The following is a 17,642-nucleotide window of genomic DNA, read 5'->3' as shown; positions in this document are numbered from 1 at the left end:
AGAGATGCTGCCTGGCCTGCTGCGTTCACCAGTAACTTTGATGTGTGTTGCACAACAAGAAGCTTGATTGTCTATTCAGGCCAGGAAAGGTCTTATTAAGCTCAAAGCACCTTTCACTCTGTTGCGTTAAACATACTGCATCACATCCTTTTACACCCCCATTCAATGTTCAGTGGCATCCAGCTGTGCACTATTTCACTTCCCCAGACTGAAATTGAAAACTCATTCCTAACCTACCTTTAAAAAACACAAATTTTCCATCATGTCGTTCATATGCTGCATCAATGTTGGATGGTAATCCTCTCCAGAAATGGTTAATAGGCATTGGGTAGTTGTCCAATACTCGGTTATTTCGAACTCTCCAAAACCAAAGTCCCTGTTTGGGCAGGAAAGCAAACTCACATCACACCTTCACAGAGAATTTTGGGATCTGCAGAATCTTAACATTTTAAACTTTATATTACTCTATTTGATCGAAAGTTCAAAGATCAAAGTAAGTTTTATTATCAGAGATTCATTTTCCTGCAGGCTTACTCAGCAAATCTACTTATCAAAACCACCTCTGCTCATGAGGATCTAACAATCCTAAAGGTTGCTGTGCAGCAAGTGTAATACATTGGGTTAGTGTGTGTCCTTTAAGATAGTTGACTGAGGTTCGCAAGTTCATCCTTGCAAATCCACCTAATGTTGTTGCAGATGCAGTGTGCTTTGAATTAACAAGGGCATTATTGCTGTTTAGTTGCTGGCATTGGGGCTTGGATTGATAAAAAAAAATAATTACAACTCCATTGCCAACTCCTTTTTTTAAAGGAAAAGCAGCTTTGTAATTATTTCCATCTGCATTAGCATAACCTGAAGAAAGAGTGAAAGACAGCCAGCAGACATAAATTCAATTATTTTGCTTCTACTAATAGTGTACTGCAACAAGGGTGGTGTCAATCTCTTTAAAGCAGTATGCAAGCTTTTTGATGCTCTTTACGTCATTGACACTGAGGAATAGGTGACCAGGAAGGAAGTAACAGAAGCCCAGTACTTCAACTTTCAATCCATCTTTACCTTAAACACAAACATCTCTCCTCGCAACATTGCTATGCTATCAAAGTTGCCATCACATATATTTGGACCATATTGTGTGGTTCCATCTGTGGAGTCTGGATTGCCTGGATCAGGGTCTCTTGGTGTTGGCTTTCTGTCAGGTGTTTTGGGAGGCACACGCTCAGGTTGTTTCGGTCTTCGTGGTGTCAGAGTTGGAAGTGAATTTGTGGGGCTCGGGTTGCTATCTGGTGGCCCTTGAAACAATGAAAATATCAGTCAAAAATCTGCAGATGTTAACCATTTACAAAATTGTGATGAATTAAGAAGAGATGGACACTTATTGACAAAGAGATTTAAATTAGCAACATAAATGAGTATAAAAAAACATAACTGGAGCAAGACCAACTGTCTTTTAATATGAATACAAGGTGCACAACACATTGACAAAACTTACACAGAAACAGTGTATCTGGTCCACAAAAAGCAAACTAACTTCAGCCTAATTACTGTTCCATGACCCTTCTCCCGTCTTTATGTACAAATATGGGATATGCCCTTGATCACAGTTAAGTGCATTTAGCCATTATTAACTTGCACATTTTGGTCCCATAAAGGCTAATTACGTTCAGACCTCATGACAGTGTTGTCCCAAATATGGAAAAAAAACATTCCTCAAGGATCCCTGGTAAACAGAAGTCAATAGCATCGAGGACTCTACCTCATATAGAAGATATTTCTTGTTCTCAAAGGTTATTCATCCTTTTCCAAGGACATCACTGAATGAGGTTTAACTATTTTCTGTTGCTTCGTCAAACATGAAAAGTGAGGTTATTTATTAACGACCTAGTGTTCAGCTCTATTCCTGGTCCACATTCCATGTCTACACATTGAACAGTACAGCTGAGGAACAGGCCCTCTAGCCAAGACGCCAATTTAAGCTGCATATTTGATTGCATATGGTCTATACCCCTCAATTCCCTGCCTAGTCTTGCATCTGTCTTAAACTTTGCCATCCTGTCTACTCTCATGACCTCTTTTGGAAGCACATTTCAGGCACCTACCACCTATGTTCCCTCTAAGCTGTGTGCGTGTGCGTGCGCACACACGTTTTTCAACCAGCGCACAAAGGAAATTAATGTGCGCACAAAAGGTGAGTTACCTAAAATAATGCAGTAATTAGTGATTATACTTACTGAAAATAATCCTTCAGTTAAATGTTTCTGTTAACTAGTTAGTTGGTTTTTCAAATACCACAATGCATGTCACTAATTTACGTCACCTCACCTATCCTGTTCCTGGATCTGCGAGACAATGTTTCGTGGAGTGACAAAGTTAAAATTTTGCTAAGCCAACAACGTGAAGAAAACATCACAGTAGATACAAGTTCGCTGTTGACTTTTATAAATAGTCTTTGTGTTCTTTTAGAAGAAATGTTTCCTGAAGATGAGGTACAAGAATAGTCAGCTTTAGATTTTTCCGCAATTGCAGATTGTGACTTCACATTTGGTGATGAACAAGTTAATGCCTTATGTCTAAAATATCATGATTTTCTAGCTGAAAATAAAATTATATAATCATATTTGTCACAAATCTCCACGTAATATTTATCTGACAAAAAGGAGAGGAAAGAAAGAACAATCGAAAGAAGAAAATTATGTACAGAGTAGGAAGTGATTTTTTTTACAACATATTCATTGACTTGTGAGAATAAAATCAGGCCTATGAGGTGTTATATAGTTAAACTATTTTTTCCAGTATGAATAAAATTGTTCCAACTTATGATTAACAGATGCTGTTATCTTCTCCATTTTGTAAATGTCCATTGTAATTTCAATCCATACATTTAGAGTTGGGCTTTCCTGTGATAACCATTTCCTGGTAAGGGTCTTTTTACCAGCCACCAGCAGTACATTCATTAAATATTTATCTCTTTTCAACCATTCTTGAGGTATATACCCAAAATATATAACTCCCCTGTTTGCTGGAGAAATTGTGGAAATCAAAATGCAAACCATTATCATATTTTCTGGGAATGCCCTATTATCAAAGACTACTGGAATGGGATACATAATGCCCTACAAGACATCTTTAAATGTGAAATACCCTTTGAGAGTAAGACCATATCAATTGGATGGAAGTTCTATTAGTCTAGATAGAGTTTTCAAAGAATGGGTAAATGCCAAAGACAGGAGAGAGAAAAAATGACTGAGTGACTTAAATATGTTATTTTTTTGTTATTCTGTGCAGTTTTATGTCAAATATTTTGTAAACCTACATAAACTGTGCCATGTGTGCATTCAGTGTGCACATACTTTTGTCACAGGAAAAAAAATTGCACAACGTAAGATTTTTGCACACACTGACTACTAAAAATTAGAGGGAACATTGCCTACCACCCTCTGAGCAATAAAACTTGTCACATACATGCCCTTTAAATGTTCCCACTTCACCTATAGCTATGCCCTCTAGTATTTGGCATTTTCATCCCTATTGATGTCCCTCATAATTTTACAGTCGTCAATTAGATCATCCTTCAGCCCCTGACTCTTCAGACGAAACAATCCAAGCACGCCAAACTCCCCTTATAGCTAATACTTGCAGGTAAAAACCTCTTCTGTACTCTATCCAAAGCCTCCACATCCTTCCTGAAATCAGCGATCAGAACTGCACACAGTACTCTAATACTGGCCAAGCTGAAGTTTTATATAACTGCAACATGACTTCCAAATTTTAATACTCAGGGCCCTGACCAAATAAGGCAAGTATGCAATGTGCCTTCTTTCCCACCCTTTCTACTCCTCTCGCCACTTTCAGGGAGCTATGGACCTATAGCTTCCCAAGATCCCTCTGTACATCAATGTTCCCAAGAGCCCTCTGTACATCAATGTTCCCAAGAGCCCTGCCATTTATAAAGACTAATACAGCACACAAACAGGCCCCTTGGCCCAATAGTCCTGACCACAGCTTCCTCCCTGTCTGTGATTTGCCTATAAAGGTTCCAGGTCCCTCCCTCCATGTACTTATCCAAATTGCTCTTAAGTGTTGCCGTTGTATCGGCTTTGAGCATGTCATCTGACAGCTCATTCGAAGTACTAACTGCTCACTGTCTAAAGATATTACCTCTCCCCTCTATCTGTGCCCTCTAGTTTTGGAAGCCGCAACCTTGCAGAAAAGCCTACGATAATCTACCTTATGCACACCCCTCATGATTTTATAAACTTCTATGAGGTCATCCCTCATTGTCCTATGCTGTCAGGAATAAAGAACCAGTGTGGCCAATCTCTCCTTATAATAAAGGCCCTCTAATCCAGTCAGCAATCTCATAGATATCTTCTGCACCCTCTCCAGCTTGTTCATATCTCTCCTGTAACAGGGCGATCAAACTGTACACAATATTCCAAATGCAGTTTCACCAACGACTTATGTAACTGCAACGTAACATTCCTACTCCTAAACATAATGTCCTGGCTGATGAAGCCAGCATGCTATACACCTTCTTCACTACACTGTCTACCTGTGTATCCACTTTCAGCTAACTAAGCACTTGTATTCCCAGGTCTTTCTGTTCCACAACACTTGTCCGTGCCCTTCCATTCACTGTGCAAATTGGAACTTAAAATGCATCACCTCACACAACTGCCATGCACAAAATCCATTTGCCATTCCTCAGGCCACCTTCCTAACTAATCTAGATCTCTTTGTAATTCATTACAACCTGATTATTATCAGCACACTTGCTAATCATGCCATGTACATCCACGTCCAAATCATATACATAAATAGTGAGTACAGGACCCAACACTGACTTCTGGGGTGCCTCTTAAATTTGACCTTCCAAAATGCAGCACCTTACACTCGTACAGATTAAACTCCATCTGTTATTTCTCTGCCCATATTTTTAACTGATCTATACCCTATTGAAACCTTCAACATCCCTTCTCACTAGTTGGAACTCTGCCAATTTTTGCAGTACCTGCAAAATTACTGCTCAGCCTACCTGCAATTTTTATCCAAATCATTAATATATTAATTTGGGACTACAACCATGGCTTAAGGGTTAAAGGTGAAAAGTTTAAGGGGGACATGAGGGGAAACTTCTTCACTCAGGGTCATGAGAGTGTGGAATGAGCTACCAGTGCAAGTGGTGCATGTGAGCTCAATTTCAACATTTAAGAGAAGTTCGGACAGGTAAATGGATGGTAGAGATATGGAGGGCTATGGTCCCAGTGCAGCTTGATGGAACTAGGCAGCTTGAATGGTTCGGCATGGACGAGATGGGCCAAACAGCCTGTTTCTGTGTTGTATTTTTCTATGATTCTATATACTGTACATCACAAGCAACAGTGGTCCCAGCACTGATTTTTGTGGACCACTAAATGCCATAGACTTGTAGTCAGAAAAACACTTCTCCACAACTACCCCCTTTCTTCTGTTGCCTAGCCAATTCTGCATCTAATCAACAAAGTCTCCATGTGTCCCATTTACTTTAATTTTCTAGATCAGCCTACCATGAGGAACCTCATTGAAAGTTTTACTGAAGTCCATGCACACAATATCGACTGCCCTGCTGTCAATCATCTTTGGCCATCTCCTCAATAGAAATTCCAACAAGTTTGTAAGTTGTGACCTACCCCACACAAAGCCAGGCTGACTATCCCTGCTGGGATTGATTAGTATCAAGTAACAAAGAAAGGCAAAGGATGAAAGAGTATAGCCAGTTCTGCTAAAGTTTATTCACTGTCACTCACTACCATAAACACCCACATTTCCGAGTCACCAATGATCAGGAATCTGTCTGGACCAGTCCATATAAATATTGTGACTTCAAGAACAGGTCAGAAGCTGCGTAACTATGGTGAATGATTAACCGGCTGATTCTTTAAACCCTTTCTACCATTTATAAATCACAAAATGAATACGTCCTAGCACACATTATTCAACCCTCATACCCTCTGACCTACCATAAATTTGTTGGATTCCTCTTAGATCATCTTCTGGAAGCTCAAACTTCTCTGTATCCATCCACTGATAAAAAGGGGCCATGATGGCATTTGGATTGCTAGAATGTTCTAGGCCCAAAGAATGGCCTAGCTCATGGACCGCCACAAGGAACAGGTCATTCCCTTTGGACAAAACATAATGATCAAGCTTTGGTAACCAGTCAACTCCAAAAGCCGAATAAAATACTTCATATCAGATACAGGCTTCCGAGCGACTAAGAGAAAATGTAAGACTAATCAGATTCTATATAAAGCCACTCAGTATTAATACAGCATCGGAATCAGGGAAAGTGCAGTTGGAACAATGCACTCCTATGGCTGGCCTCTTCTAAAGATCCAGCAAAATAAACATAACTGATCATTCAGAGAATTGCCAGCTGTGACAGGAAACCGGAGAAACATTATACAAATATAAGAAGTGCTCATTTGTCAACGATAAATGATTTATTTCCCATTCACAAACTACTTCAGATGAATCTAATTAACAATGGTCTCTGATAAAATCACTCTCTTTAAAACAGCTGCAGTCAAAGTAGATGGGGACTGTCAACTGAAATTTGCAATGCAACATTTTAATTCCTCTGATTTAGATTTAGAGTCTGTGCCTGTTTTGCTTTGTGATTTATCCATGTGTACACATACATTAATGGTAACTATTTCATTTGCTAATGTTGGATTCAGGTGTTTGCTTATAATTTTTATATAATCATCTATTTAAGCTCAGTAAATTATTTTCCAGTAATTGTATTATAGTTGATTCTGTATTTTCCAGAAGCGTCTCAAGTTCCTTTGCAGAAGGTGTCACACCACTTGAATCTGACTATTTCATAGGTTACCTCTGTCCTTTAGTCTGACTATGAGAACAGTACAACTTCCTTATCTTTGTCTCTGTGTTCATTTTATTTGTTGTTGGGTCACTTAATAAAATGGCCATAACCACCAAACTTAATGTCTCATTCTTGATGTCTGGTGAAGAACCTCTAGATCAATATCACTGGATCCAACACTAATTGGCTTCAGAATTTTATTCAGAAATGTATGGTTTATTTTATCAGTTCCCAAGGATAAACACCTCAGCAAGGCATAGCCAAAGAAAAACTAACAAATGTAAAATGAAAATATAGTCTATCTCTCAGAACATCAGTTTTAAAATAGAGGTCTCCAATCCTGTCATCAGAATTAAACCTGGCACGTTTTAGCAGTAAAGTATATTGTTCATTGCACTGATGAGATGTGGACCTTGCGCCAATGTTCCTTCAGATATTAAGGTGAACTATGAGGCATCCAATAGATGCTATTGTGCTAACTGTAGATCTTTTGCCAGGCATAGAGTATTCCATAGCCTATCAACATTCTTACAAACACATGCAAAAATTACATCCATTAAATCAAAATTGCTACAGTGTTGACCTGTGGAGGGAACACTGGCCTTCCTACAAAAAGGGAAGATATTTCTTAACATTTGATTTGATGTCTTAAATATAACCATACTTATGACAAAATGTAAAAACAGAAATTGGAAATCCAGGCTGGAAATGAAAATAGTTATGAGAAAAAAAGTGGTTTTCATGATGGTCATGTCTGTGATAAAATCTAGAGAGGCATAGAGATTGTGCAAGATTTCAGGCTCTAAAGGTTGACCATGAATATAAGTATGAGATTTTGTAAAGAACGTAAGATGTGGGGCAGGGAGAGAAGGGAGTCAAATAGGGCAGATAATTCATAGCAGCGAAAATTAGAGATCGCAAAGTTGAGATTACAATCACAATGTATCATTCAGTACAGAAAATGAAGAAAATATAGCATAAGCCCAAATTTGCTATTCACTTTTTCCCTTCACACCTTAGAGAGAAACAAAAATTCTGCTCTTACCTTGAAGGTTCGTGTTGCCCAGTGTCCATGGCTCATCTGAATCAAAATGTGTATCACCACCCATTCCAATGCCAGGGAAATAGGCATGAGCCAGGAAACCACCCTCCCCATCAAATGGGGAACTGTCACCATGGAAACCTGAGGCAAAGAAGACTACGATGTCTGCATTCTTCCTGCGTCCATATCGAATATCGAAATAAGAAATCTCTTCAAAGGTTAACGGTGTAGCTTTCTGCCAGACGGCAAAAGCCTGGCGGATAGCCTGGAGTGACTTATGTTTTCCCAGTTTGGGTGTATAGTTATTGATACTGCAAGAAGAAAAAGTATCATACTTTAGGAACTCTGCATCGCCATAAACTTCGCAGTAGGATTTTGAACTCAAAGACCAATCTTTATAACGTGATATATCCTTTGCTGAGGATGATCACAAGATATTAGACAAGAAAATATTTAAGTAAATATAGACATTGCATTTTACAACCGCATAGCCTACTGTACCAGTTCAATGAGACTTGAGTTCACTACCTGAATGTGATATGTTTTGAATTCCACTTTTGCCCTGTGAGGGCATACCGCTTACGCCGTAAATTTGTCTTGATTTCTGTGCCAAAGTTGTCAGGGACTCCACAACGGGGTTTCTTCATCCACCTGTCAGAGATAAACACAAAAAATAAAGTAGTTAAATCTGCATTCTCCTCTCATAATCCATGCTTATGACTGGTCAGATCATGCTGAACTTTTGTTCCTGCAAAATCTGGCCTGGATTTGCTTGGATAATGTTTTCTGGGTGAAAAAAAAACAACTGTTGGCTCTCTCCTCATTTGTGCTTTGAACACATTTAGTTGGATTTCCTGATGAGCTAAATTTGTTGCTGGAAATGATTAAGATAGGACTGATGCCTGATGCAATGAAAGCCATGATTCTAACTGATCCATAATTCCATCAGAGACTGAATTCCAGTGTAGACTTGGGTTAAGCAATGTTGTGTAATCACTCCAATACTTTTCCCTATTTATACTTCTACAATGGTGTATCTTATCTTGAACCAGCTTCCTACTGAGAAGGACTTAATACTACAGGACAAATGGAAAACTCTTCAAAGTTCAATATCTGCTCTTCAGGATCAAGGTCACACCAATGTTAGTCATTGAGCTAAATGACAAATGTGAATGTTCACTTTCATAGGTTGAGGTCTGAGCCATTGTTGACTCATTACTGAGGTGTATGAGGGACTGCACCTTACATTTAATACCCCAGAACAAAATATCCTCCGCTGCACAATGTTGCCTCTGACAATACAGTTCCATATTGAGACCACAGAAATTCCCTACCTTCAGAACTTTTTCTCTGTGAAGGCAGGAATTAATGATGAAATTCACCAGTATCTCTAACGTAGATGGAATACAGACTAAACTACAGAAGGGTCAGCAAGGATCACCATTATCCAAATTATGAAGTTTATAATTGTATTATATCTTTGCTAAATATTCAAGGTCAAAGCAGACACTTAAACATTAAATTTCTTAGGCAATGCATTTTGGATATATCCATGCAGAAGTATAGGATCATTCAAAATATTTCAGAGCATGCTTGGAGAAAATAATTACTGGAAAATGCTGAGAATTCAACCCTTAGGCATCCTGAATCATCTCCAGACCTATATATTCTTGTGTAACGATGAGCCCTTTGTAATGACATTTCATTTAAGTGCTCTCTGTATTACCACAATATATAGTATCATGACAAATCAGTGCATTTCTTTTGTCATAATCCACTGAAATTGGTATGAATACCAAATTAGCTAAACTGCAATAAGATTATCCAAAAATTGTATGCACATGGAATCGGAATCAAAATCTATTATCACTGGCATGGGTCATGAAATTTGTTAACTTACCAGCAGCAGTTCAACGCAACACATAATATAGAAGAAAAAAAAACAATAATAAATAAATAAATCACAGTGTACGTACAGTATATTGAATAGATTAAAAATTGTGCAGAAAGCGGAAATAATATATATTAAAAAGTGATGTAGTGTTCACACGGTCAATGTCCATTTAGGAATCCGATGGCTGAGGGGAAGAAGCTGTTCCTGAATCACTGAGTGTGTGCCTTCAGGCTTCTGTACCTCCTACCTGATGGTAACAGTGAGAAAAGGGCATGCCCTGCATGCTGGGGGTCCTTAATAAGCTGCCTTTCGGTTCTGTGCAGTTAGCCCCCACCCCACCCCCCCATACCAGACAATGATGCAGCCTGTCAGAATACTCTCCACGGTAAATCTATAAAAGTTTTTGAGTGTATTTGTTGACATGCCAATTCTTTAATCTTCAATCTGCTATTAACAATAACAAAATTTTACATTAAGGCAGCAAAAGCAGAGGGCACTAATTGTCAAACTAATTTAAAGGCACGGTGGAAATGCTGAATCAGAAAAATACATTGAATATTCAGGTCACTGGAAAGTCTTAAAAGAGTGACAAGGCTAACTTCGGTGTATAAGGCTTTAAATCATGTGACAGACAGAATTTTATCATTTATTGAGAAAAGTTTGAGAGAACAAACCAAGACTTTATAAAATCTAATGAGGCATTAATAAAGTGAATGAAAGTAATCTATTTGATCAACAAGTTCAGATCAGAACTAAAAGGCACAAGTTTAAAATGACTAAAGTAATATTGGAAGAAAATTCCCAGCTTTCCTGCAGGATGTTGGGCACAGGATTGCCAAAAATCCATTTCTGAATTCAGGATACATCAGCAAGCACAGTCCAGCACAATCCACTATGGTACAATAGCTTCTCTTTCTCAGGTCCGGTGGACAAATGCAATCAATGGTCACTGGAATCAATTGGCTTATACTACCGAAGACTTGGGCTTTTAAATGGCTCATACAAAAGTCCTACGGATAATGAACATCTGGCTTATAAATGGAAAAGTGGAAAGTAGAAAGTTCCAGATCATGCATCAACACACTATTTTACAGCCAAGGAAAGCTGTTCCCTGAAATTGAAGATGTATATCAGGAATTTCCTTGATGAAACTGTTAGAACGTGTTATACTGTACATAGCTTTTGGAGAGTGATGTCCAGTGGAGAATGACCAGTGTGGTACATTATGCTGAGGGCTTTACAGGAGATACTCCCCAAATCTTTACCATTCATTCAATTTCTGGTATAATTGTGGGGTTTTTTTTGAGGCAATCTGGATATTGTTGTGAGACAGCACTAAGAAAATGTCATTTCAGAGTCAGAAAACTACACAGCAGATAGAAGGGTCCTTTGGCTCACCATGCCTAAACCAAACCTTTTGCTCATCTTCACAAAACCTGTTTGCCTGTATTAAGGCTCATATCGCTCAATGCTTTGCTTATTCAAGAAAGTCTAAACAACTTTTATAATCACTACATTTATCTGACTCCACCGCCTCTTCTGGGAGTGATGTGTAAAAAAAAATTGTCCCTTCAAATCTCTTTTAAGCTCCTTCCTCTCATCTTAAACTTATGCTCTCTTGTTTGTGATACCCCTACCAAGGGAACATGATTCTAACTACCTACCCAGTCCATGCCTCCCAATTTCTATCTCTGCTCACCCCTCAGTTTCCTTTAGTCCAACAACAACAATCCTAGCCTTTCCAATCTTTCCCCATAACTAAAATTCTGCAGTCTGGGCAACATCCTTTTCACACACAAAATGCAGGATGAACTCAGCAAGCCAAGCAGCATCCATGGAGGGAAATAAGCAGTTCACATTTTGGGCCAAGACTCTTCATCGGGGACTGGAAAGAAAGGAGGCAGAAGCCAGAATAAGAAGGTGAGGAAGGGAAAGGTATACAAGCTGGCAGGTGATAGGTGAGGGGAAAGTGGGTGGGTGAGGGGAGAGGATGAAGTAAGACCTGGGAGGGGTTAGGTGGAAGAGATAAAGTGCTGAAGAAGAAGAAATCCTATAGGAGAGGTCAGAGGACCATGAGAAAAGGGATGTGATGGGCAAGGGAGAAGAGAAGGGGAGAGAAGTTAACAAGAATGAGGAATAGAAAAAGAGAGGAAGGAGGGGGGATGAAATCGATGTTCATGCCTTCAGGTTGGAGCCTATCCAGATGGAATATGAGGTGTTCCTCCCCCAGCCTGAGTTTGGCCTCATCATGTCAGTGGAGGAGGCTTAGGACAGACAGGTCACAATGGAAATGAGAAGTTGAATTCAAATGGAGAGTCACCAGAAGATCCTGCTCAGCACTGTCTGCTGCAAATGGACTCCTCTACCAACATGTACATGGACACTGAACACTCTTAAATTGCTTCCGCCTTCAACCCTCCTGGAAAGATCCCTTTTCTTTTCCCCACTCTATTAGTCTGCTCTTCATCCTTTGCTCTGATCATTTCCAGTGTAGTGAGTCTCCATTCTTCCACACTCTTAACTGCCCTAATACATTCACCCTTTGTCTTCCTCACACCTCCCCATCCCTCTGGTTACCCTCCGCCTTCCCTTTCTTCCATGGTCCACTGTCTTCTCCTATCAAGGGACAGACTGTAACTCCCTTAGGGATTTTTCAGCCCATATAGTTCCCATGACATCCAACATGTCCCCTTTCGTAATACTGAACTGATCCAGATTATCCATGTTCTCCCACCTGAACTATCTTTTATGTTCTTCTTGGTGAATACAGTTGAGAAATATTCATTTTGCACCTCATTCACATTGCCTGACTCCACACACAATTGCCTCTGTACTCTCCTAGAGGACATCTCTTTCCCTGGCTACAGACCCCCTCCTGGTATACTTGTTAAATGTCTTGAGATTCTCCTTGCTAAACTGTTTTCATGGCCCCTTTTCGTTCTCCTAGTTTCTTAAGTTTTCCCTGATACACTCTATATTTCGCAAGAGGCTTCCTCAATCCCAGATGTGTATATCTGCACATTTCCTTTTCTCCCCCTTTTAATACAATTTCTTACATTTTTGTGTTTTCATCAAGTTCCCCAGTTACTTCAATTCCATAGAATCTCTGCATTTTAGCGATAGCGTTGGACAGTGTCTGTGCTGATCTCATTGTGGACATTCGCAAGCCACCTTGAGGGAGGTATCCATATAACTGAAGCCAGGACTGAAAGATAAACACACAGAAAAAGAGATGGTTAGTCATACATATATGTGGTTGCACATCCACTCCTCCAAAAAAAAATCAGCTTGCCGTGCTAGATTGGAGGACTGACTGTCATCCGCACAGATATTCATTGTGACAAGCACAAAAGCAATGTTGACCGGAAAATTAAGCAAATGGTTGGAATCATATATTGCACTAGGAAAAATGGTTGTGGTTGTTGGAAATCAATTATCCCAACTGCAGGACATCACTGCCAGAGTTCCTTAGGACAGTGTGCTGTCCTCAACTGCCTTATCAATGACCTGCCTTCCATCATGAAATAAGGAATGGGCACATTTGTTGATGATCACCCATCTGATTCACTAATGATATTCAGGGAAGGTAGTCTTCCATATTTATTCTTATCCTGTGCTCTACACTCTTTAATACAGTTCGCTCTTAACTGCTCCTCAGTGTTGAGAAAGTTAGGAATGAACAATGTCAGAGATGCCGATAGCTCATAAATGAATTTTAAAAGTTTATGAAAAATGGAAATAAAGGGTCATGTGAGGTTTGGGACTACTACTACTACTACGTCGACTCAGGCCTAGGGAGCCAGGAAATATCTCTGAATTCCCCCAATTATATTTTTCTAAATGTTCATTGGAAGTAATAAAGCCAGGGATACTCAATTTTTAAAAAAGTAATTTAAATGTTTACTTGCTGATTTCCTGCACAGGAGACACCTTTAGCACTTCAGTGCTGGAACCTGGTACAAGGCCATAAGATAACGGAGCAGAACTAGGCCATTTGACCCATCTAGGTCTGGTCAGCCACTTCATCATGGCTGATCTTTTTCCCTCTCCTGTCTTCTCCTCAGATCCCTCATGCCCTGACTCAGCAAGAATCTATCAACCTTTCGTTTAAGTATACCCAATAACTTGGCCTCCACAGCCACCTGTAGTAACGAATTCCGCAGATTCACCACTCTCTGGTTAAAGGAGTTCCTCCTCATCTCCGTTAAAGGACGTTCCTCCATTTTGAGGCTGGAATTAGACTCCCCCACCATTGGAAACATCCTCTCCACATCCACTCTATTGAGGCCTTTCAACAATCAAAAGGTTTTAATGAGATTCCCCTTCATTCTTCTCAACTCCAGTGAGTAGAGGCCCAGAGTCATCAACGTAAGAACATAAGAAACAGGAGCAGGAGTAGGCTATCCGGCCCGTCGAGCCTGCTCTGCCATTCAATAAGATCATGGCTCATCTGACCAGGGACTCATCTCCACCTACCTGCCTTTTCCCCATAACCCTTAATTCCCCTACTATGCAAAAATCTATCCAACCTTGTCTTAAATATATTTATTGAGGTAACCTCCACTGCTTCATGGGGCAGAGAATTTCACAGATTCACCACCATCTGGGAAAAGCAGTTATCCCTCATCTCCATCCTAAATCTACTCCCCTGAATCTTGAGGTTATGTCCCCGAGTTCTAGTCTCACCTACCAATGGAAACAACTTTCCTGCCTCTATCTTATCTACCCCTTTCATAATTTTTTTGTTTCTATAAGATCTCCTCTCATTCTTCTGAATTCCAGTGAGTACAGTCCCAGGCAACTCAATCTCATCTCATAGTCCAACCCCCTCATCTCTGGAATCAACCTGGTGAACCTCCTCTGCACCGCCTCCAAAGCCAGTATATCCTTTCTCAAATAAGGAGACCAGAACTGCACGCAGTGCTCCAGGTGCGGATTCACCAGTACCCTGTACAATTGCAGTATAACCTCCCTGTTCTTATATTCAGTCTCTCTAGAAATGAAGGCCAACATTCCATTTGCCTTCTTGATAGCCTGCTGCACCTGCAAACCAACCTTTTGCAATTCCTGCACAAGCACTCCCAAGTCCCTCAGTACAGCAGTATGCTCCAATTTTTTTACCATTTAAATGATAATCTGTTCTTTCCAAAGTGGATGAACTCATATTTACAAACATTGCGCTCCATCTGCCAGATCCTTGCCCACTCACTTAACCTATCTATATCTCTTTGCAGACTCTCCATATCCTCTGCACAATTTGCTTTTCCACTCAATTTAGAATCAACAGCAAACTTAGATATGCTAAACTCAGTCCACCTCTTCCAGCTCATTAATGTATAGCGTGAACAGTTGCGGGCCCAGCACCAGCACCTGTGGCATCCTGCTCACCACTGATTGCCAACCAGAGAAACATCCATGTATCCAACTCTATTCTTTCTATTGGTTAATCAATCCTCTATTCATGCTAATACATCAACCCCAACTCTATGCCTCCTCATCTCAAGGATAAATGTTTTATGTGGCACCTTATCGAATGCGTTCTGGAAATCCAAGTAAATAACGTCCATCTGTTCCCCTCTATCCACTGTGCTTGTTATATCCTCAAAGAACTCCAGTAAGTTTGTCAAAGTGGACTTTCCTTTACTGAACCCATGCTGCTTCTGCCTGATGGATCTATTTCTTTCCAGATGCCTCGCTATTTCTTATTTATTGATAGCTTCAAGCATTGTCCCAACTACAGATTGTTAAACTTACTGGCCTATAGTTACCTGCCTTTTGCCTACATCCTTATTGAACAGTGGTGTGACATTCACCTTCTTCCAGTCTGCCGGGACCTACCCAGAGTCCAGAGAATTTTGGTAAATTGTCACCAAAGCCTCTACTATAATTTCTGCCATTTCTTTCAGTACCCTGGGATTCCAACAGGACTAGGGGCTTGTCTATCTTAAGGCCCGCAAGTTTGCTCAGCACTACCTCTTGAGTGATAGCTATTGTATCGAGGTCCTCACCCCCCATCGTATGCATAGCATCTCTCTTTGGCATGTTAGACGTGTCCTCCACCATGAAGACTGACAAAAAATAATCATTTAAAGCCTCTGTCATTTCCTCATTACTCAATATCAATTCCCCCTTCTCGTCCTCCAAGGGACCTATGTTCAGTTTAGCCACACTTTTCTGCTTTATATAGTTCTAAAAACTTTTATTGTCCATTTTTATATTTTGTACTAGTTTATTTTCATAATCTATCTTCCCTTTCTTTATTGTTCGCTTAGTGGTTCTTTGTTGCTTCTTGAAGTTTTCCCAATCTTCCAGTTTCCCACTACTTTTGGTGACTTTGTACACACAAGCTTTTAGTTTGATGCCTTATTTTATTTCCTTAGTTATCCAAGTCTGGCTTTCCCCACCCTCACTGTCCTTGCTTTTAACTGGAATATACTTCTGTTGAGCACCGTGAAAATTCTCTTTGAAAGTCTTCCACTGCTCCTCAACTATCCCGCCATATGGCCTATGTTACCAATCTACAATAGCCTAATCCTCCCTCATCCCATTGTAGTCTCCATTGTTTGGGCATAATACAGTGGGTTTAGATCGAACTATTGAACTAGACCTGTCTTATTGCACAGGACCAGATCCAAGATAGCACGTTCCTTTGTAGGTTTACATAGAAACATAGAAAACCTACAGCACAATACAGGGATTTCAGCTCACAATGCTGTGTCGAACATGTACTCACTTAGAAATTACCAAAGGTTACCTATAGCCCTCTATTTTTCTAAGTTCCATGTACCTGTCCAGGAGTCTCTTAAAAGACCGTTCATATCCGCCTCCACCACCGTCGCTGGCAGCCCATTCCACACACTCACCACCCTCTGCATAAAAAACTTACCCCTGACATCTCCTCTGTAACTACTTCCAAGCACCTTAAAGCTGTGCCCTCTCGTGTTAGCCATTTCAGCCCTGGGAAAAAGCCTCTGACTATCCACATGATCAATGTCTCTCATCACCTTATACACCTCTATCATGTCACCTCTCATCCTCCGCTGCTCCAAGGAGAAAAGTCTGAGTTCACTCGACCTATTCTCATAAGGCATACTCCCCAATCCAGGCAAAATCCTGGTAAATCTCCTCTGCACCCTTTCTATAGTTTCCATGTCCTTCCTGTAGTGAGGTGACCAGAAATGAGCACAGTACTCCAAGTGGGGCCTGACCAGGGTGCCATATAGCTGTAACATTACCTCTCGGCTCTTAAACGCAATCCCACGGTTGATGAAGGCCAACCACATAGTCAACCTGTGCAGCAGCTTTGAGTGTCCTATGGGCTTGGACCCCAAGATTCCTTTGATCCTCCACACTGCCAAGAGCCTTAACATTAATACTATATTCTACCTTCATATTTGACCTACCAAAATGAACCACCTCACAGTTACCTGGGTTGAACTCCATCTGCCACATTTCAGCCCAGTTTTGCATCCTATTGATGTCCCGCTGTAACCTCTGACAGCCCTCCACACTATCCACAACACCCCCAACCTTTGTGTCATCAGCAAACTTACTAACCCATCCTTCCATTTCCTCATCCAGGTCATTAATAAAAATCACAAAGAGAAGAGGTCCTAGAACAGATCCCTGAGGCACACCACTGGTCACTGGCCTCCATGCAGAATATGACCCATCTACAACCACTCTTTGCTTTCTGTGGGCAAGCCAATTCTAGATCCACAAAGTAAGGTCCCCTTGGATCCCATGCCTCCTTACTTTCTCAATAAGCCTTGCATGGGGTACCTTATCAAATACTTGCTGAAATCCATATACACTACATCTCTGCTCTACCTTCATCAATGTGT

General features: G+C 40.4%; 1 protein-coding gene across 2 annotated transcripts in view; it reads right to left on the bottom strand.

The window, feature by feature from the left end:
* The window catches only part of LOC140210411 (matrix metalloproteinase-15-like), a 93,352-nt gene that overhangs the window by 22,005 nt on the left and 53,705 nt on the right, over positions 1–17,642 (bottom strand). For both annotated transcript variants that reach the window (XM_072279348.1, XM_072279349.1), the window contains 6 exons: positions 12,855–13,003; positions 8,433–8,555; positions 7,908–8,215; positions 5,997–6,158; positions 1,057–1,289; positions 238–376 (listed from right to left, as the gene is read on the bottom strand). In XM_072279348.1, the coding sequence (XP_072135449.1) occupies positions 238–376; positions 1,057–1,289; positions 5,997–6,158; positions 7,908–8,215; positions 8,433–8,555; positions 12,855–13,003 (1,114 nt within the window). The remainder of the gene's footprint in view (positions 1–237; positions 377–1,056; positions 1,290–5,996; positions 6,159–7,907; positions 8,216–8,432; positions 8,556–12,854; positions 13,004–17,642) is intronic.

The sequence above is a fragment of the Mobula birostris genome, chromosome 15 (genome assembly GCF_030028105.1).
Source record: "Mobula birostris isolate sMobBir1 chromosome 15, sMobBir1.hap1, whole genome shotgun sequence".
NCBI lineage: Eukaryota > Metazoa > Chordata > Chondrichthyes > Myliobatiformes > Myliobatidae > Mobula > Mobula birostris.
Note: the sequence above shows the minus strand (reverse complement) of the source record. Positions and strands in the feature narration are given on the sequence as shown.